The sequence below is a fragment of the Oncorhynchus tshawytscha genome, unplaced genomic scaffold, assembly GCF_018296145.1.
Source record: "Oncorhynchus tshawytscha isolate Ot180627B unplaced genomic scaffold, Otsh_v2.0 Un_contig_6540_pilon_pilon, whole genome shotgun sequence".
Lineage (NCBI taxonomy): Eukaryota > Metazoa > Chordata > Actinopteri > Salmoniformes > Salmonidae > Oncorhynchus > Oncorhynchus tshawytscha.
This window is the reverse complement of record NW_024609659.1, coordinates 248,990-270,215: the sequence shown is the minus strand read 5'-3', so window position 1 is coordinate 270,215 and position 21,226 is coordinate 248,990. Positions and strand designations below refer to the sequence as shown.

At 49.6% G+C, this 21,226-nt stretch overlaps 1 protein-coding gene and 1 non-coding gene across 2 annotated transcripts in view; both read right to left on the bottom strand.

Annotated features, from left to right (window-relative positions):
* LOC121845395 (putative oxidoreductase GLYR1) overlaps window positions 1–21,226 on the bottom strand; it is a 36,687-nt gene that overhangs the window by 1,209 nt on the left and 14,252 nt on the right. Inside the window, exons 8-14 of the mRNA XM_042316666.1 lie at window positions 17,828–17,878; window positions 11,884–11,957; window positions 10,712–10,832; window positions 10,373–10,483; window positions 8,038–8,139; window positions 1,723–1,885; window positions 1,403–1,582 (exon numbers count right to left, since the gene is read on the bottom strand). Of these exons, the coding sequence (XP_042172600.1) occupies window positions 1,403–1,582; window positions 1,723–1,885; window positions 8,038–8,139; window positions 10,373–10,483; window positions 10,712–10,832; window positions 11,884–11,957; window positions 17,828–17,878 (802 nt within the window). The remainder of the gene's footprint in view (window positions 1–1,402; window positions 1,583–1,722; window positions 1,886–8,037; window positions 8,140–10,372; window positions 10,484–10,711; window positions 10,833–11,883; window positions 11,958–17,827; window positions 17,879–21,226) is intronic.
* LOC121845399 lies at window positions 11,463–11,546 on the bottom strand. The gene has a single exon (XR_006082545.1). It is a non-coding gene; the product is annotated as a small nucleolar RNA SNORD35 (small nucleolar RNA).

Here is a 21,226-nt window from a genome sequence, read left to right as displayed (position 1 = left end):
TGTTGCTTGTGCAAGTGTTGAATTCACTATGCTCCGAGTTTCCAATTTGCCCCTGGTCTAAAGTAGTGGACTATATAGGGAATAGGGCCCTGGTCTAAAGTAGTGGACTGTATAGGGAATAGAGCCCTGGTCTAAAGTAGTGGACTATATAGGGAATAGGGCCCTGGTCTAAAGTAGTGGACTATATAGGGAATAGGGCCCTGGTCTAAAGTAGTGGACTATATAGGGAATAGGGCCCTGGTCTAAAGTAGTGGACTATATAGGGAATAGGGCCCTGGTCTAAAGTAGTGGACTATATAGGGAATAGGGCCCTGGTCTAAAGTAGTGGACTGTATAGGGAATAGGGCTCTGGTCTAAAGTAGTGGACTATATAGGGATTAGGGCCCTGGTCTAAAGCAGGTCGCTATATAGGGAATAGGGCCCTGGTCTAAAGTAGTGGACTATATAGGGATTAGGGCCCTGGTCTAAAGTAGTGGACTATATAGGGAATAGGGCTCTGGTCTAAAGTAGGTCGCTATATAGGGAATAGGGCTCTGGTCTAAAGTAGGTCGCTATATAGGGAATAGGGTTCTGGTCTAAAGTAGGTCGCTATATAGGGAATAGGGTTCTGGTCTAAAGTAGTGGACTATATAGGGAATAGGGCTCTGGTCTAAAGTAGGTCGCTATATAGGGAATAGGGTTCTGGTCTAAAGTAGGTCGCTATATAGGGAATAGGGCTCTGGTCTAATATAGTGGTCTATATAGGGAATAGGGCTCTGGTCTAAAGCAGTGCACTATATAGGGAATAGGGCTCTGGTCTAAAGCAGTGCACTATATAGGGAATAGGGTTCTGGTCTAAAGTAGTGGACTATATAGGGAATAGGGCTCTGGTCTAAAGTAGGTCGCTATATAGGGAATAGGGTTCTGGTCTAAAGTAGGTCGCTATATAGGGAATAGGGCTCTGGTCTAATATAGTGCACTATATAGGGAATAGGGTTCTGGTCTAAAGTAGGTCGCTATATAGGGAATAGGGCTCTGGTCTAATATAGTGGACTATATAGGGAATAGGGTACCATCTGGAAGACAGTGTATTTTCTGCTGACTGACTCAGCAGTGCCTTTAGTCTCTGACTCAGCAGTGCCTTTAGTCTCTGACTCAGCAGTGCCTTTAGTCTCTGACTCAGCAGTGCCTTTAGTCTCTGACTCAGCAGTGCCTTTAGTCTCTGACTCAGCAGTGCCTTTAGTCTCTGACTCAGCAGTGCCTTTAGTCTCTGACTCAGCAGTGCCTTTAGTCTCTGACTCAGCAGTGCCTTTAGTCTCTGACTCAGCAGTGCCTTTAGTCTCTGACTCAGCAGTGCCTTTAGTCTCTGACTCAGCAGTGCCTTTAGTCTCTGACTCAGCAGTGCCTTTAGTCTCTGACTCACTCTGGCATTTTTGGTCCACGAAGGTGCTGGCCATCTGACCCTGAGACAGGATGTCCAGGAAGGTATGCTGTGATTGGCCTGTGGCCTGGGCTAGGGTCAGCCCCTCAGCGATGGTTGCCATGAAGCTTCCCTGTACCATGTTGAGGATCAGCATCATCCTCGCTGCGTTACCCACCTCACCTGATAACACACACACACACACACACACACACGTTAGCTTGCTTCACCTGATAACACACACGTTAGCCTGCTTCACCTGATAACACACAGGAAATTGGATATCCCTGGGATAAGACACTCGTAAAATTCAAACCATCTACCTAGGAAGAATGAGGTCTTGCCCATGGCCTGGAAACAGGAGCTGCAGTCTTCATAGACCGTCCTGTCTCCGGCCGCTAGGATGACCAGCATGCCCTCGTTAGATACCTGCTGGCTCCCAGCCACAGGAGCCTCCAGGAAGCGGCCGCCCCGCGACGATATCACCTAATGACAGTCAGACAGGAGCCAATCAGACAGTGGTGTGGCAGTAGAGGAGCCAATGAGAGAGCATAGGATAAGACGATTGATGATGTAATGACAGTACCCAATGGGAGAGTGATGATGACCTAGTGACAGTGGGAGTAGCATACACCTGGAATCACAAGCTGTGTGTGTGTATACCTGCGAGAGCTCTGTGTGTGTGTATACCTGCGAGAGCTCTGTGAGTGTGTGTGTATACCTGCGAGAGCTGTGTGTGTATACCTGCGAGAGCTGTGTGTGTGTGTACCTGCGAGAGCTGTGTGTGTGTGTACCTGCGAGAGCTGTGTGTGTGTATACCTGCGAGAGCTGTGTGTGTGTATACCTGCGAGAGCTGTGTGTGTGTATACCTGCGAGAGCTGTGTGTGTGTATACCTGCGAGAGCTCTCTGTGTGTATACCTGCGAGAGCTCTCTGTGTGTATACCTGCGAGAGCTCTCTGTGTGTATACCTGCGAGAGCTCTCTGTGTGTGTGTATACCTGCGAGAGCTCTGTGTGTGTGTGTATACCTGCGAGAGCTCTGTGTGTGTGTGTATACCTGCGAGAGCTCTGTGTGTGTGTGTATACCTGCGAGAGCTCTGTGTGTGTGTGTGTGTGTATACCTGCGAGAGCTCTGTGTGTGTGTGTGTGTGTATACCTGCGAGAGCTCTGTGTGTGTGTGTGTGTATACCTGCGAGAGCTCTGTGTGTGTGTGTATACCTGCGAGAGCTCTGTGTGTGTGTGTATACCTGCGAGAGCTCTCTGTGTGTGTGTATACCTGCGAGAGCTGTGTGTGTGTGTGTATACCTGCGAGAGCTGTGTGTGTGTGTGTATACCTGCGAGAGCTGTGTGTGTGTGTGTATACCTGCGAGAGCTGTGTGTGTGTGTGTATACCTGCGAGAGCTGTGTGTGTGTGTGTATACCTGCGAGAGCTGTGTGTGTGTGTATACCTGCGAGAGCTGTGTGTGTGTGTGTACCTGCGAGAGCTGTGTGTGTGTGTGTATACCTGCGAGAGCTGTGTGTGTGTGTGTATACCTGCGAGAGCTGTGTGTGTGTGTGTGTATACCTGCGAGAGCTGTGTGTGTGTGTGTATACCTGCGAGAGCTGTGTGTGTGTGTGTATACCTGCGAGAGCTCTCTGTGTGTATACCTGCGAGAGCTCTCTGTGTGTATACCTGCGAGAGCTCTCTGTGTGTATACCTGCGAGAGCTCTCTGTGTGTATACCTGCGAGAGCTCTCTGTGTGTATACCTGCGAGAGCTCTCTGTGTGTATACCTGCGAGAGCTCTCTGTGTGTATACCTGCGAGAGCTCTCTGTGTGTATACCTGCGAGAGCTCTCTGTGTGTATACCTGCGAGAGCTCTCTGTGTGTATACCTGCGAGAGCTCTCTGTGTGTATACCTGCGAGAGCTCTCTGTGTGTATACCTGCGAGAGCTCTCTGTGTGTATACCTGCGAGAGCTCTCTGTGTGTATACCTGCGAGAGCTCTCTGTGTGTATACCTGTGTGTGTGTAGAGCTCTCTGTGTGTATACCTGCGAGAGCTCTCTGTGTGTATACCTGCGAGAGCTCTCTGTGTGTATACCTGCGAGAGCTCTCTGTGTGTATACCTGCGAGAGCTCTCTGTGTGTATACCTGCGAGAGCTCTCTGTGTGTATACCTGCGAGAGCTCTGTGTGTATACCTGCGAGAGCTCTCTGTGTGTATACCTGCGAGAGCTCTCTGTGTGTATACCTGCGAGAGCTCTGTGTGTGTATACCTGCGAGAGCTCTGTGTGTGTGTGTGTATACCTGCGAGAGCTCTGTGTGTGTGTGTGTATACCTGCGAGAGCTCTGTGTGTGTGTGTATACCTGCGAGAGCTCTGTGTGTGTGTGTGTATACCTGCGAGAGCTCTGTGTGTGTGTGTATACCTGCGAGAGCTCTGTGTGTGTGTGTATACCTGCGAGAGCTCTGTGTGTGTGTGTGTATACCTGCGAGAGCTCTGTGTGTGTGTGTGTGTGTGTGTGTGTGTATACCTGCGAGAGCTCTGTGTGTGTATACCTGCGAGAGCTCTGTGTGTGTATACCTGCGAGAGCTCTGTGTGTGTGTGTGTGTGTGTGTGTGTGTGTATACCTGCGAGAGCTCTGTGTGTGTATACCTGCGAGAGCTCTGTGTGTGTGTGTGTGTGTGTATACCTGCGAGAGCTCTGTGTGTGTGTGTGTGTGTGTATACCTGCGAGAGCTCTGTGTGTGTGTGTGTGTGTATACCTGCGAGAGCTCTGTGTGTGTGTGTGTGTGTGTGTGTGTATACCTGCGAGAGCTCTGTGTGTGTGTGTGTGTATACCTGCGAGAGCTCTGTGTGTGTGTGTGTGTGTGTGTGTGTATACCTGCGAGAGCTCTGTGTGTGTGTGTGTGTGTGTGTATACCTGCGAGAGCTCTGTGTGTGTGTGTGTGTGTGTGTGTGTATACCTGCGAGAGCTCTGTGTGTGTGTGTGTGTGTGTGTATGTATACCTGCGAGAGATCTGTGTGTGTGTGTGTGTGTATACCTGCGAGAGCTCTGTGTGTGTGTGTATACCTGCGAGAGCTCTGTGTGTGTGTGTGTGTACCTGCGAGAGCTCTGTGTGTGTGTGTGTACCTGCGAGAGCTCTGTGTGTGTGTGTGTACCTGCGAGAGCTCTGTGTGTGTGTGTGTACCTGCGAGAGCTCTGTGTGTGTGTGTGTACCTGCGAGAGCTCTGTGTGTGTGTGTGTGTGTACCTGCGAGAGCTCTGTGTGTGTGTGTGTACCTGCGAGAGCTCTGTGTGTGTGTGTGTGTACCTGCGAGAGCTCTGTGTGTGTGTGTGTACCTGCGAGAGCTCTGTGTGTGTGTGTGTGTATACCTGCGAGAGCTCTGTGTGTGTGTGTGTGTGTATACCTGCGAGAGCTCTGTGTGTGTGTGTGTGTATACCTGCGAGAGCTCTGTGTGTGTGTGTGTGTATACCTGCGAGAGCTCTGTGTGTGTGTGTGTGTGTATACCTGCGAGAGCTCTGTGTGTGTGTGTGTGTATACCTGCGAGAGCTCTGTGTGTGTGTGTGTGTGTATACCTGCGAGAGCTCTGTGTGTGTGTGTGTGTGTGTGTGTGTATACCTGCGAGAGCTCTGTGTGTGTGTGTGTGTGTATACCTGCGAGAGCTCTGTGTGTGTGTGTGTGTGTATACCTGCGAGAGCTCTGTGTGTGTGTGTGTGTGTATACCTGCGAGAGCTCTGTGTGTGTGTGTGTGTGTGTATACCTGCGAGAGCTCTGTGTGTGTGTGTGTGTATACCTGCGAGAGCTCTGTGTGTGTGTGTGTGTGTGTGTGTATACCTGCGAGAGCTCTGTGTGTGTGTGTGTGTGTGTGTGTGTATACCTGCGAGAGCTCTGTGTGTGTGTGTGTGTGTGTGTGTATATACCTGCGAGAGCTCTGTGTGTGTGTGTGTGTGTGTGTGTGTGTGTATACCTGCGAGAGCTCTGTGTGTGTGTGTGTGTGTGTGTGTGTGTGTGTATATACCTGCGAGAGCTCTGTGTGTGTGTGTTTGTGTATACCTGCGAGAGCTCTGTGTGTGTGTGTGTGTGTGTGTGTGTATACCTGCGAGAGCTCTGTGTGTGTGTGTGTGTGTATACCTGCGAGAGCTCTGTGTGTGTGTGTGTGTGTGTATACCTGCGAGAGCTCTGTGTGTGTGTGTGTGTGTGTATACCTGCGAGAGCTCTGTGTGTGTGTGTATACCTGCGAGAGCTCTGTGTGTGTGTGTGTGTATACCTGCGAGAGCTCTGTGTGTGTGTGTGTGTGTGTATACCTGCGAGAGCTCTGTGTGTGTGTGTGTGTGTATACCTGCGAGAGCTCTGTGTGTGTGTGTGTGTGTATACCTGCGAGAGCTCTGTGTGTGTGTGTGTGTGTATACCTGCGAGAGCTCTGTGTGTGTGTGTGTGTGTATACCTGCGAGAGCTCTGTGTGTGTGTGTGTGTGTGTATACCTGCGAGAGCTCTGTGTGTGTGTGTGTGTGTGTGCATACCTGCGAGAGCTCTGTGTGTGTGTGTGTGTATACCTGCGAGAGCTCTGTGTGTGTGTGTGTGTGTATACCTGCGAGAGCTCTGTGTGTGTGTGTGTATACCTGCGAGAGCTCTGTGTGTGTGTGTATACCTGCGAGAGCTCTGTGTGTGTGTGTGTATACCTGCGAGAGCTCTGTGTGTGTGTGTATACCTGCGAGAGCTCAGTGTGTGTGTGTGTATACCTGCGAGAGCTCAGTGTGTGTGTGTGTATACCTGCGAGAGCTCTGTGTGTGCGTATACCTGCGAGAGCTCTGTGTGTGCGTGTGTGTATACCTGCGAGAGCTCTGTGTGTGCGTGTGTGTATACCTGCGAGAGCTCTGTGTGTGCGTGTGCGTATACCTGCGAGAGCTCTGTGTGTGTATACCTGCGAGAGCTCTGTGTGTGTGTGTGTGTGTGTGTGTGTGTGTGTGTGTATACCTGCGAGAGCTCAGTGTGTGCGTGTGCGTATACCTGCGAGAGCTCTGTGTGTGTATACCTGCGAGAGCTCTGTGTGTATACCTGCGAGAGCTCTGTGTGTGTGTGTGTGTGTGTATACCTGCGAGAGCTCTGTGTGTGTGTGTGTGTGTGTATACCTGCGAGAGCTCTGTGTGTGTGTGTGTGTGTGTGTGTGTATACCTGCGAGAGCTCTGTGTGTGTGTGTGTGTGTGTATACCTGCGAGAGCTCTGTGTGTGTGTGTGTGTGTATACCTGCGAGAGCTCTGTGTGTGTGTGTGTGTGTATACCTGCGAGAGCTCTGTGTGTGTGTGTGTGTGTATACCTGCGAGAGCTCTGTGTGTGTGTGTGTGTGTATACCTGCGAGAGCTCTGTGTGTGTGTGTGTGTGTATACCTGCGAGAGCTCTGTGTGTGTGTGTGTGTGTATACCTGCGAGAGCTCTGTGTGTGTGTGTGTATACCTGCGAGAGCTCTGTGTGTGTGTGTGTGTGTGTATACCTGCGAGAGCTCTGTGTGTGTGTGTGTGTGTGTGTGTGTATACCTGCGAGAGCTCTGTGTGTGTGTGTGTGTGTGTGTGTGTATACCTGCGAGAGCTCTGTGTGTGTGTGTGTATACCTGCGAGAGCTCTGTGTGTGTGTGTGTATACCTGCGAGAGCTCTGTGTGTGTGTGTGTATACCTGCGAGAGCTCTGTGTGTGTGTGTGTATACCTGCGAGAGCTCTGTGTGTGTGTGTGTGTGTATACCTGCGAGAGCTCTGTGTGTGTGTGTGTATACCTGCGAGAGCTCTGTGTGTGTGTGTATACCTGCGAGAGCTCTGTGTGTGTGTGTGTATACCTGCGAGAGCTCTGTGTGTGTGTGTATACCTGCGAGAGCTCTGTGTGTGTGTGTGTATACCTGCGAGAGCTCTGTGTGTGTGTGTGTATACCTGCGAGAGCTCTGTGTGTGTGTGTATACCTGCGAGAGCTCTGTGTGTGTGTGTATACCTGCGAGAGCTCTGTGTGTGTGTATACATGCGAGAGCTCTGTGTGTGTGTATACCTGCGAGAGCTCTGTGTGTGTGTGTATACCTGCGAGAGCTCTGTGTGTGTGTGTGTATACCTGCGAGAGCTCTGTGTGTGTGTGTGTGTATACCTGCGAGAGCTCTGTGTGTGTGTGTGTATACCTGCGAGAGCTCTGTGTGTGTGTATACCTGCGAGAGCTCTGTGTGTGTGTGTATACCTGCGAGAGCTCTGTGTGTGTGTGTATACCTGCGAGAGCTCTGTGTGTGTGTATACCTGCGAGAGCTCTGTGTGTGTGTATACCTGCGAGAGCTCTGTGTGTGTGTGTGTACCTGCGAGAGCTCTGTGTGTGTGTGTGTGTACCTGCGAGAGCTCTGTGTGTGTGTGTGTACCTGCGAGAGCTCTGTGTGTGTGTGTATACCTGCGAGAGCTCTGTGTGTGTGTGTGTATACCTGCGAGAGCTCTGTGTGTGTGTGTGTATACCTGCGAGAGCTCTGTGTGTGTGTGTGTACCTGCGAGAGCTCTGTGTGTGTGTGTGTACCTGCGAGAGCTCTGTGTGTGTGTGTGTACCTGCGAGAGCTCTGTGTGTGTGTGTGTACCTGCGAGAGCTCTGTGTGTGTGTACCTGCGAGAGCTCTGTGTGTGTGTGTGTGTGTGTGTGTGTGTGTGTGTATACCTGTGAGAGCTCTGTGATGGTCTCTGGATCCACGGTAGACATCTCTACGTAACATTTCCCTGGCCTGATGCCCTGGAGCACTCCACTGGGACCCAGCACCAACTGGCAAAGAGAGAGAACGAGAGAGAGAGACAGAAGAGAGACAGAAGAGAGAGAGAAGAGAGATAGATAGAGAAGAGAGATAGATAGAGAAGAGAGATAGATAGAGAAGAGAGATAGATAGAGAAGAGGAGAGAAGAGAAGAGAAGAGAGAGAAGAGAGTGGGGGAGAGAGAGAGTGGGGGAGAGAGAGAGTGGGGAGAGAGAGAGTGGGGGAGAGAGAGAGTGGGGGAGAGAGAGAGAGTGGGGGAGAGAGAGAGAGTGGGGGAGAGAGAGAGAGTGGGGGAGAGAGAGTGGGGGAGAGAGAGAGGGGGAGAGGGGGGGAGAGAGAGTGGGGGAGAGAGAGAGTGGGGGAGAGAGAGAGTGGGGGAGAGAGAGAGAGTGGGGGAGAGAGAGAGTGGGGAGAGAGAGAGAGAGTGGGGGAGAGAGAGAGTGGGGGAGAGAGAGAGTGGGGGAGAGAGAGAGAGAGGGGGAGAGAGAGAGAGAGAGAGAGTGGGGGAGAGAGAGAGTGGGGGAGAGAGAGGGGGGGAGAGAGAGAGTGGGGGAGAGAGGGAGGGGGGGAGAGAGGGAGGGGGGGAGAGAGGGAGTGGTGGAGAGAGGGAGTGGTGGAGAGAGGGAGTGGTGGAGAGAGAGAGTGGGGGAGAGAGAGAGTGGGGGAGAGAGAGTGGGGGAGAGAGAGAGTGGGGGAGAGAGAGTGGGGGAGAGAGAGAGTGGGGAGAGAGAGAGTGGGGGAGAGAGAGAGAGTGGGGGAGAGAGAGAGAGGGGGAGAGAGAGAGAGAGTGGGGAGAGAGAGAGAGTGGGGGAGAGAGAGAGAGTGGGGGAGAGAGAGAGAGTGGGGGAGAGAGAGAGAGTGGGGGAGAGAGAGAGTGGGGGAGAGAGAGAGAGTGGGGGAGAGAGAGAGAGTGGGGGAGAGAGAGAGAGTGGGGGAGAGAGAGAGAGTGGGGGAGAGAGAGAGTGGGGGAGAGAGAGAGTGGGGGAGAGAGAGAGTGGGGGAGAGAGAGAGTGGGGGAGAGAGAGAGTGGGGGAGAGAGAGAGTGGGGGAGAGAGAGAGTGGGGGAGAGAGAGAGAGAGAGTGGGGGAGAGAGAGTGGGAGAGAGAGAGAGTGGGAGAGAGAGAGAGAGTGGGGGAGAGAGAGAGAGTGGGGGAGAGAGAGAGAGTGGGGGAGAGAGAGAGAGTGGGGGAGAGAGAGAGGGGGGAGAGAGAGAGAGTGGGGGAGAGAGAGAGAGTGGGGGAGAGAGAGAGTGGGGGAGAGAAAGAGAGTGGGGGAGAGAAAGAAAGTGGGGGAGAGAAAGAGAGTGGGGGAGAGAAAGAGAGTGGGGGAGAGAGAGAGAGTGGGGGAGAGAAAGAGAGTGGGGGAGAGAGAGAGTGGGGGAGAGAGAGAGTGGGGGAGAGAGAGAGTGGGGGAGAGAGAGAGTGGGGGAGAGAGAGAGTGGGGGAGAGAGAGAGTGGGGGAGAGAGAGAGTGGGGGAGAGAGAGTGGGAGAGAGAGAGAGAGTGGGGGAGAGAGAGAGAGTGGGGGAGAGAGAGAGAGAGTGGGGGAGAGAAAGAGAGTGGGGGAGAGAAAGAGAGTGGGGGAGAGAAAGAGAGTGGGGGAGAGAAAGAGAGTGGGGGAGAGAAAGAGAGTGGGGGGAGAGAAAGAGAGTGGGGGAGAGAAAGAGAGTGGGGGAGAGAAAGAGAGTGGGGGAGAGAAAGAGAGTGGGGGAGAGAAAGAGAGTGGGAGAGAGAGAGAGAGTGGGGGAGAGAAAGGGAGGGGTATTATACAACAGTCATACATTGTGAGATAAATTAGTCACTGCAGTCAGAACTAAAAGGCATTACAATACTTATCACACCAAGCTCACTACCATCAGCAACATGGCAGCCTGTCTGTTTAGAACATCTCACTCTCTCACCTGCCTGGAAATCTGGCCTGACTACACACATACAAACATCTCACCTGCCTGGAAATCTAGCCTGACTACACACATACAAACATCTCACCTGCCTGGAAATCTGGCCTGACTACACACATACAAACATCACTCTCACCTGCCCTGAAATCTGGCCTGACTACACACATACAAACATCTCACCTGCCTGGAAATCTGGCCTGACTACACACATACAAACATCTCACTCTCTCACCTGCCTGGAAATCTGGCCTGACTACACACATACAAACATCTCACTCTCTCACCTGCCCTGAAATCTGGCCGGACTACACACATCGTCTGTTGAGATGTTTCCTTAGTTACTTACATCCCTGGCAGCCTTGGGGTCTGAGACGCAGGAGAAAGTGATGTCACACATGGAGACCACCTCTGCTGGGGTCCGCCCTAACCTGGCCCCCTCCTGGATGAACAGGTCACACTGCAGCGGGAAGACAACAGGAACAAGGCAGGAAGTGAGCTCACAGGAAGTGATGTCACTACAGGACGTAGGTCAAAATCAGCACCAAACCCAAACTTTGTTACTTTACATTATAAATAAATGATTTTTTTTTTGCATAACATAAAATACTGTACCAAATAACTGTGGTTTAAATAATAATAGTTTTGACGGAATCACAGGAGTAAATTCTGTATCGTATTTTCTCACATGTTGGTTGTCTTGTGGTACCTTTTCTACTGTGCGATTCCACACCGTGACGACGTGGCCCATCTTTAACAGGTTGGACACGATTCCGCTACCCATAAGCCCCAGCCCCAGGAACCCTATCCTGTAAAGGAAAGACAAGTTTACATTTTTATTCCTTTTCCTGATGGACAAAAAAAAACAACTGGGGCCAGTATTCAGTCATACAGCTGGTCTAGGATCAGGTCCCCCCTGTCCATGTAATCTAAAAGGACCAGTATTCAGTCATAGAGCTGGTCTAGGATCAGGTCCCCCCTGTCCATGTAATCTAATAGGACCAGTATTCAGTCATACAGCTGATCTAGGATCAGGTCCTACCTGTCCATGTAATCTAAAAGGACCAGTATTCATTCATAGAGCTGGTCTAGGATCAGGTCCTACCTGTCCATGTAATCTAAAAGGACCAGTATTCAGTCATAGAGCTGGTCTAGGATCAGGTCCCCCCTGTCCATGTAATCTAAAAGGACCAGTATTCAGTCATAGAGCTGTTCTAGGATCAGGTCCCACCTGTCCATGTAATCTAATAGGACCAGTATTCAGTCAGCTGGTCTAGGATCAGGTCCCACCTGTCCATGTAATCTAATAGGACCAGTATTCAGTCATAGAGCTGGTCTAGGATCAGGTAATGTAAAAGTATCAGCACAGTGTGTAAATACAGATCCTGGTCCACTATATGGGTGCAGCAGGTGACCAACGCGTCACTCCATCATCAAGTTACACTGCAGCAGAGTTGACGAGGGGACGTTTCGTCAACTCCACAACGGCTTGGAAGACCATTGTGAGAAAAACATCACTTGCAGGAGAGTTTATTTTATTCCATTAATACACGCAGAGTGAACAGCCTGTACTACTGATGGAATATAGGAGAGACATGGAGATAATACAGTTATATATATTACTACAGTATGTCCTACCGTTTGTCTGTGGGAGTAATACTGTTATATATATATATATATTACTACAGTATCTCCTACCGTTTGTCTGTGGGAGTAATACTGCTAAACATATATTACTACAGTATCTCCTACCGTTTGTCTGTGGGAGTAATACTGCTAAACATATATTACTACAGTATCTCCTACCGTTTGTCTGTGGGAGTAATACTGCTAAACATATATTACTACAGTATCTCCTACCGTTTGTCTGTGGGAGTAATACTGCCATTGATGGCAGTGCTGTCTGCAGCTTGGATAGACGTTGACCTCGTGTCCTGTACAGACCGAACAAGAACAAAAACACCACCGTCATTTTAACAGGCGCATCGAGAGTTCCCGACCACAGAGGAGAACAAACACGCTGTATCTACTGGGTCTTAATATCTGATGTAGTACTTGCTGTCTGTATGAAATAAATGCCATTCAGTATGTGCCATGTAGGAAGCACCGCGGGGCTCTGTGGTATAAATAGTCTTCCTCAGAGTGAAGACTGAAACCAAGGACAGACATTCATGTGATAAATAGACACACGTCTGAAACCCACATGGAAAACAAACACTGGCAGTGGCCAGCTGTACCCCCTACATAACATACACCTCCAGCTGTACCCCCCTACATAACATACACCTCCAGCTGTACCCCCCTACATAACATACACCTCCAGCTGTACCCCCTACATAACATACACCTCCAGCTGTACCCCTCTACATAACATACACCTCCAGCTGTACCCCTCTACATAACATACACCTCCAGCTGTACCCCCCTACATAACATACACCTCCAGCTGTACCCCCTACATAACATACACCTCCAGCTGTACCCCCATACATAACATACACCTCCAGCTGTACCCCTCTACATAACATACACCTCCAGCTGTACCCCCCTACATAACATACACCTCTAGCTGTACCCCCTACATAACATACACCTCCAGCTGTACCCCTCTACATAACATACACCTCCAGCTGTACCCCTCTACATAACATACACCTCCAGCTGTACCTCTACATAACATACACCTCCAGCTGTACCCCCTACATAACATACACCTCCAGCTGTACCCCCTACATAACATACACCTCCAGCTGTACCCCCTACATAACATACACCTCCAGCTGTACCTCTACATAACATACACCTCCAGCTGTACCCCCTACATAACATACACCTCCAGCTGTACCCCCTACATAACATACACCTCCAGCTGTACCTCTACATAACATACACCTCCAGCTGTACCTCTACATAACATACACCTCCAGCTGTACCCCCTACATAACATACACCTCCAGCTGTACCCCTACATAACATACACCTCCAGCTGTACCTCTACATAACATACACCTCCAGCTGTACCCCCTACATAACATACACCTCCAGCTGTACCCCCCTACATAACATACACCTCCAGCTGTACCCCCCCTACATAACATACACCTCCAGCTGTACCTCCCCTACATAACATACACCTCCAGCTGTACCTCCCATAACATAACATACACCTCCAGCTGTACCCCCTACATAACATACACCTCCAGCTGTACCCCCTACATAACATACACCTCCAGCTGTACCCCCTATAACATACACCTCCAGCTGTACCCCCTACATAACATACACCTCCAGCTGTACCCCCTACATAACATACACCTCCAGCTGTACCCCTACATAACATACACCTCCAGCTGTACCCCCTACATAACATACACCTCCAGCTGTACCCCACCTCCAGCTGTACATAACATACACCTCCAGCTGTACCCCCTACATAACATACACCTCCAGCTGTACCCCCTACATAACATACACCTCCAGCTGTACCCCTACATAACATACACCTCCAGCTGTACCCCCTACATAACATACACCTCCAGCTGTACCCCCTACATAACATACACCTCCAGCTGTACCCCCTACATAACACAGCTGTACACCTACACAGCTGTAACCCCCCAGCTGTACATAACATACACCTCCAGCTGTACCTCCCCTACATAACATACACCTCCAGCTGTACCTCCCTACATAACATACACCTCCAGCTGTACCCCCCTACATAACATACACCTCCAGCTGTACCTCCCCTACATAACATACACCTCCAGCTGTACCTCCCTACATAACATACACCTCCAGCTGTACCTCCCTACATAACATACACCTCCAGCTGTACCCCCCCTACATAACATACACCTCCAGCTGTACCCCTACCATACATAACATACACCTCCAGCTGTACCCCCTACATAACATACACCTCCAGCTGTACCCCCTACATAACATACACCTCCAGCTGTACCCCCTACATAACATACACCTCCAGCTGTACCCCCTACATAACATACACCTCCAGCTGTACCCCCTACATAACATACACCTCCAGCTGTACCCCCTACATAACATACACCTCCAGCTGTACCCCCTACATAACATACACCTCCAGCTGTACCCCCTACATAACATACACCTCCAGCTGTACCCCCCACATAACATACACCTCCAGCTGTACCCCCTACATAACATACACCTCCAGCTGTACCCCCTACATAACATACACCTCCAGCTGTACCCCCACCTCCAGCATAACAACATACACTCCAGCTGTACCCCCTACATAACATACACCTCCAGCTGTACCCCCTACATAACATACACCTCCAGCTGTACCCCCTACATAACATACACCTCCAGCTGTACCCCCTACATAACATACACCTCCAGCTGTACCCCCTACATAACATACACCTCCAGCTGTACCCCCTACATAACATACACCTCCAGCTGTACCCCCTACATAACATACACCTCCAGCTGTACCCCCTACATAACATACACCTCCAGCTGTACCCCCCTACATAACATACACCTCCAGCTGTACCCCCTACATAACATACACCTCCAGCTGTACCCCCTACATAACATACACCTCCAGCTGTACCCCCTACATAACATACACCTCCAGCTGTACCCCCTACATAACATACACCTCCAGCTGTACCCCCTACATAACATACACCTCCAGCTGTACCCCCTACATAACATACACCTCCAGCTGTACCCCCTACATAACATACACCTCCAGCTGTACCCCCCTCCAGCTGTACATAACATACACCTCCAGCTGTACCCCCTACATAACATACACCTCCAGCTGTACCCCCTACATAACATACACCTCCAGCTGTACCCCCTACATAACATACACCTCCAGCTGTACCCCCTACATAACATACACCTCCAGCTGTACCCCCTACATAACATACACCTCCAGCTGTACCCCCTACATAACATACACCTCCAGCTGTACCCCCTACATAACATACACCTCCAGCTGTACCCCCTACATAACATACACCTCCAGCTGTACCCCCTACATAACATACACCTCCAGCTGTACCCCCTACATAACATACACCTCCAGCTGTACCCCCCCCTACATAACATACACCTCCAGCTGTACCCCCTACATAACATACACCTCCAGCTGTACCCCCTACATAACATACACCTCCAGCTGTACCCCCTACATAACATACACCTCCAGCTGTACCCCCTACATAACATACACCTCCAGCTGTACCCCCTACATAACATACACCTCCAGCTGTACCCCCTACATAACATACACCTCCAGCTGTACCCCCTACATAACATACACCTCCAGCTGTACCCCCTACATAACATACACCTCCAGCTGTACCCCCTACATAACATACACCTCCAGCTGTACCCCCTACATAACATACACCTCCAGCTGTACCCCCTACATAACATACACCTCCAGCTGTACCCCCTACATAACATACACCTCCAGCTGTACCCCCTACATAACATACACCTCCAGCTGTACCCCCTACATAACATACACCTCCAGCTGTACCCCCTACATAACATACACCTCCAGCTGTACCCCTACATAACATACACCTCCAGCTGTACCCCCTACATAACATACACCTCCAGCTGTACCCCCTACATAACATACACCTCCAGCTGTACCCCCTACATAACATACACCTCCAGCTGTACCCCCTACATAACATACACCTCCAGCTGTACCCCATACACCTCCAGCTGTATAATAACATACACCTCCAGCTGTACCCCCTACATAACATACACCTCCAGCTGTACCCCCTACATAACATACACCTCCAGCTGTACCCCCTACATAACATACACCTCCAGCTGTACCCCCTACATAACATACACCTCCAGCTGTACCCCCTACATAACATACACCTCCAGCTGTACCCCCTACATAACATACACCTCCAGCTGTACCCCCTACATAACATACACCTCCAGCTGTACCCCCTACATAACATACACCTAGCTGTACCCCCTATAACATACACCTCCAGCTGTACCCCCTACATAACATACACCTCCAGCTGTACCCCCTACATAACATACACCTCCAGCTGTACCCCCCTACATAACATACACCTCCAGCTGTACCCCCTACATAACATACACCTCCAGCTGTACCCCCTACATAACATACACCTCCAGCTGTACCCCCTACATAACATACACCTCCAGCTGTACCCCCTACATAACATACACCTCCAGCTGTACCCCCTACATAACATACACCTCCAGCTGTACCCCCTACATAACATACACCTCCAGCTGTACCCCCTACATAACATACACCTCCAGCTGTACCCCCTAACATACACCTCCAGCTGTATAACATACACCTCCAGCTGTACCCCCTACATAACATACACCTCCAGCTGTACCCCCTACATAACATACACCTCCAGCTGTACCCCCTACATAACATACACCTCCAGCTGTACCCCCTACATAACATACACCTCCAGCTGTACCCCCTACATAACATACACCTCCAGCTGTACCCCCTACATAACATACACCTCCAGCTGTACCCCCTACATAACATACACCTCCAGCTGTACCCCCTACATAACATACACCTCCAGCTGTACCCCCTACATAACATACACCTCCAGCTGTACCCCCTACATAACATACACCTCCAGCTGTACCCCCTACATAACATACACCTCCAGCTGTACCCCCTACATAACATACACCTCCAGCTGTACCCCCTACATAACATACACCTCCAGCTGTACCCCCTACATAACATACACCTCCAGCTGTACCCCCTACATAACATACACCTCCAGCTGTACCCCCTACATAACATACACCTCCAGCTGTACCCCCTACATAACATACACCTCCAGCTGTACCCCCTACATAACATACACCTCCAGCTGTACCCCCTACATAACATACACCTCCAGCTGTACCCCCTACATAACATACACCTCCAGCTGTACCCCTACATAACATACCCTCCAGCTGTACCCCCTACATAACATACACCTCCAGCTGTACCCCCTACATAACATACACCTCCAGCTGTACCCCCTACATAACATACACCTCCAGCTGTACCCCCTACATAACATACACCTCCAGCTGTACCCCCTACATAACATACACCTCCAGCTGTACCCCCTACATAACATACACCTCCAGCTGTACCCCCTACATAACATACACCTCCAGCTGTACCCCCTACATAACATACACCTCCAGCTGTACCCCCTACATAACATACACCTCCAGCTGTACCCCCTACATAACATACACCTCCAGCTGTACCCCCTACATAACATACACCTCCAGCTGTACCCCCTACATAACATACACCTCCAGCTGTACCCCCTACATAACATACACCTCCAGCTGTACCCCCTACATAACATACACCTCCAGCTGTACCCCCTACATAACATACACCTCCAGCTGTACCCCCTACATAACATACACCTCCAGCTGTACCCCCTACATAACATACACCTCTAACCCCTCTATAACATACACTCCAGCTGTACCCCCTACATAACATACACCTCCAGCTGTACCTCCTAAGGCGAGCCAAAGTAGAATCAGACAGCAAACAGAGAATGGTACTGAGGGTGAGTGAGTGAAGAGGTCAAGCATTAAGACGGTCACAAATGGCACCCTATTCCCTATATAGTGAACTACTTTTGACCAGAATGACCAGAGGGTTAAAGCAGTGCCTCAATTCAGGGGTGGAGAAGAACCCAGGGCCCTAATTACAGGAGCCGTTTGAGACAGCCTGCTTGCTCACCTCCTCAACGATCTTCAGGCGTTTACTGATCGGCTCCATAGACGAGGCAGGCTGAGGAGGGGGGAGAAAAGGTTTAAAGGGCAGACATTAGTTTACACACAATGCTAACATCCCCCTAAAACCACCACACTGGAAGCATCCCAAAACAGCACTGTGTTCCCTTTATAGTGCACTACTGGTGACCAGGGCCCAGGCGGGGCTTTGGCCAAACGTAGCCATTCACTCACTGACTGAACAGAGACACTTTTTTATTCCTAGTTCTGGTGGTGTCGTTGAACGGCTAAGCTAATGCTAGCTAGGGTTTGTAGCAGGCTGCTAGGTCTGCTTTGGTAACACAGACGAGGACGGTGTGATTTCACAAATTCAGTTTGAGTTGATTCATCCAATTCATCGAGGAAGTAGAAAACGAGAGGGGGATTTATTTTTTAAAATATATATTTTTAAATTGTTTTATACACATACAGAGTTGCTAACTTTCCACCGAAGCTGTGTTATGGAGCGTCTTCTTGAGTTTGTGTAAGTTCACTCTGAATCTCCCTCAGACAATACACATAGTCTGTGTGTGTGTGTGTGTGTGTGTGTGTGTGTGTGTGTGTGTGACTAGGAGGTGTCAAACCCACTTTTCCCAGGGGCCGCATTCAATCTCCCACCAGTTCCGGAGGGCCGCAATGAAAATGTATAAATGATCCCCTGTCAAAACAGTCCTCTATCCATCATTTTGGGGGGAATTTGATGCTTCCTGACAGTCTAGCTTTTATTTCAAATGATTATTAGCAACAAGGACACAGTCAATAAACTGTATGAATGTAGGTCCATTATCACGTTTCTATTTGGTTTCAGTCATTGGAAAGTATATTCAGTTTGTTCCGTATGTTTGACGCCCCTGACTAGACGTTGGAGGTTTGTGCTGTACTAGTAGTTTCTGGTGTGTGACTAGACGTTGGAGGTTTGTGCTGTACTAGTAGTTTCTGGTGTGTGACTAGACGTTGGAGGTTTGTGCTGTACTAGTAGTTTCTGGTGTGTGACTAGACGTTGGAGGTTTGTGCTGTACTAGTAGTTTCTGGTGTGTGGCTAGACGTTGGAGGTTTGTGCTGTACTAGTAGTTTCTGGTGTGTGACTAGACGTTGGAGGTTTGTGCTGTACTAGTAGTTTCTGGTGTGTGACTAGACGGAGGTTTGTGCTGTACTAGTAGTTTCTGGTGTGTGACTAGACGGAGGTTTGTGCTGTACTAGTAGTTTCTGGTGTGTGGCTAGACATTGGAGGTTTGTGCTGTACAAGTAGTTTCTGGTGTGTGACTAGACGTTGGAGGTTTGTGCTGTACTAGTAGTTTCTGGTGTGTGACTAGACGTTGGAGGTTTGTGCTGTACTAGTAGTTTCTGGTGTGTGACTAGACGTTGGAGGTTTGTGCTGTACTAGTAGTTTCTGGTGTGTGACTAGACGGAGGTTTGTGCTGTACTAGTAGTTTCTGGTGTGTGACTAGACGGAGGATTGTGCTGTACTAGTAGTTTCTGGTGTGTGACTAGACGGAGGATTGTGCTGTACTAGTAGTGTCTGGTGTGTGACTAGACGGAGGATTGTGCTGTACTAGTAGTGTCTGGTGTGTGACTAGACGGAGGTTTGTGCTGTACTAGTAGTTTCTGGTGTGTGACTAGACGGAGGTTTGTGCTGTACTAGTAGTTTCTGGTGTGTGACTAGACGGAGGTTTGTGCTGTACTAGTAGTTTCTGGTGTGTGGCTAGACGTTGGAGGTTTGTGCTGTACTAGTAGTTTCTGGTGTGTGACTAGACGGAGGTTTGTGCTGTACTAGTAGTTTCTGGTGTGTGATTAGATAACTGTCTGTAACATGCAGGGAACACCAGTTACAACTGTAACTATTGGAGTTATCAGACTGACCACACGGTGCTACAGTTTAACAGTTACACTTTCAGGGCTGTGGCCACTGACATGTGTCCAAAATAAGGCAAGGAATTATGGAACTCAGAGTGCGTAGTGTTGCCCGAGGAGGGGGAGATTCAGAGTGCATAGTGTTGCCCGAGGAGGGGGAGATTCAGAGTGCGTAGTGTTGCCCGAGGAGGGGGAGATTCAGAGTGCATAGTGTTGCCCGAGGAGGGGGAGATTCAGAGAGCATAGTGTTGCCCGAGGAGGGGGAGATTCAGAGTGCATAGGGGGAGATTCAGAGTGCATAGTGTTGCCTGAGGGGGGGATTCAGAGTGCATAGTGTTGCCTGACGAGGGGGATTCAGAGTGCATAGTGTTGCCCGAGGAGGGGGATTCAGAGTGCGTAGTGTTGCCTGAGGAAGTAGTGAACTATACAGGGAATAGGGTTTTGGATTCTGGTCAAAAGTAGTGCACTATACAGGGAATAGGGTTTTGGATTCTGGTCAAAAGTAGTGCACTATACAGGGAATAGGGTTTTGGATTCTGGTCAAAAGTAGTGCACTATACAGGGAATAGGGTTTTGGATTCTGGTCAAAAGTAGTGCACTATACAGGGAATGGGGTTTTGGATTCTGGTCAAAAGTAGTGCACTATACAGGGAATAGGGTTTTGGATTCTGGTCAAAAGTAGTGCACTATACAGGGAACAGGGTTTTGGATTCTGGTCAAAAGTAGTGCACTATACAGGGAACAGGGTTTTGGATTCTGGTCAAAAGTAGTGCACTATACAGGGAACAGGGTTTTGGATTCTGGTCAAAAGTAGTGCACTATACAGGGAATGGGGTTTTGGATTCTGGTCAAAAGTAGTGCACTATACAGGGAATAGGGTTTTGGATTCTGGTCAAAAGTAGTGCACTATACAGGGAATAGGGTTTTGGATTCTGGTCAAAAGTAGTGCACTATACAGGGAACAGGGTTTTGGATTCTGGTCAAAAGTAGTGCACTATACAGGGAATAGGGTTTTGGATTCTGGTCAAAAGTAGTGCACTATACAGGGAACAGGGTTTTGGATTCTGGTCAAAAGTAGTGCACTATACAGGGAACAGGGTTTTGGATTCTGGTCAAAAGTAGTGCACTATACAGGGAACAGGGTTTTGGATTCTGGTCAAAAGTAGTGCACTATACAGGGAATGGGGTTTTGGATTCTGGTCAAAAGTAGTGCACTATACAGGGAATAGGGTTTTGGATTCTGGTCAAAAGTAGTGCACTATACAGGGAATAGGGTTTTGGATTCTGGTCAAAAGTAGTGCACTATACAGGGAATAGGGTTTTGGATTCTGGTCAAAAGTAGTGCACTATACAGGGAACAGGGTTTTGGATTCTGGTCAAAAGTAGTGCACTATACAGGGAATGGGGTTTTGGATTCTGGTCAAAAGTAGTGCACTATACAGGGAATAGGGTTTTGGATTCTGGTCAAAAGTAGTGCACTATACAGGGAATGGGGTTTTGGATTCTGGTCAAAAGT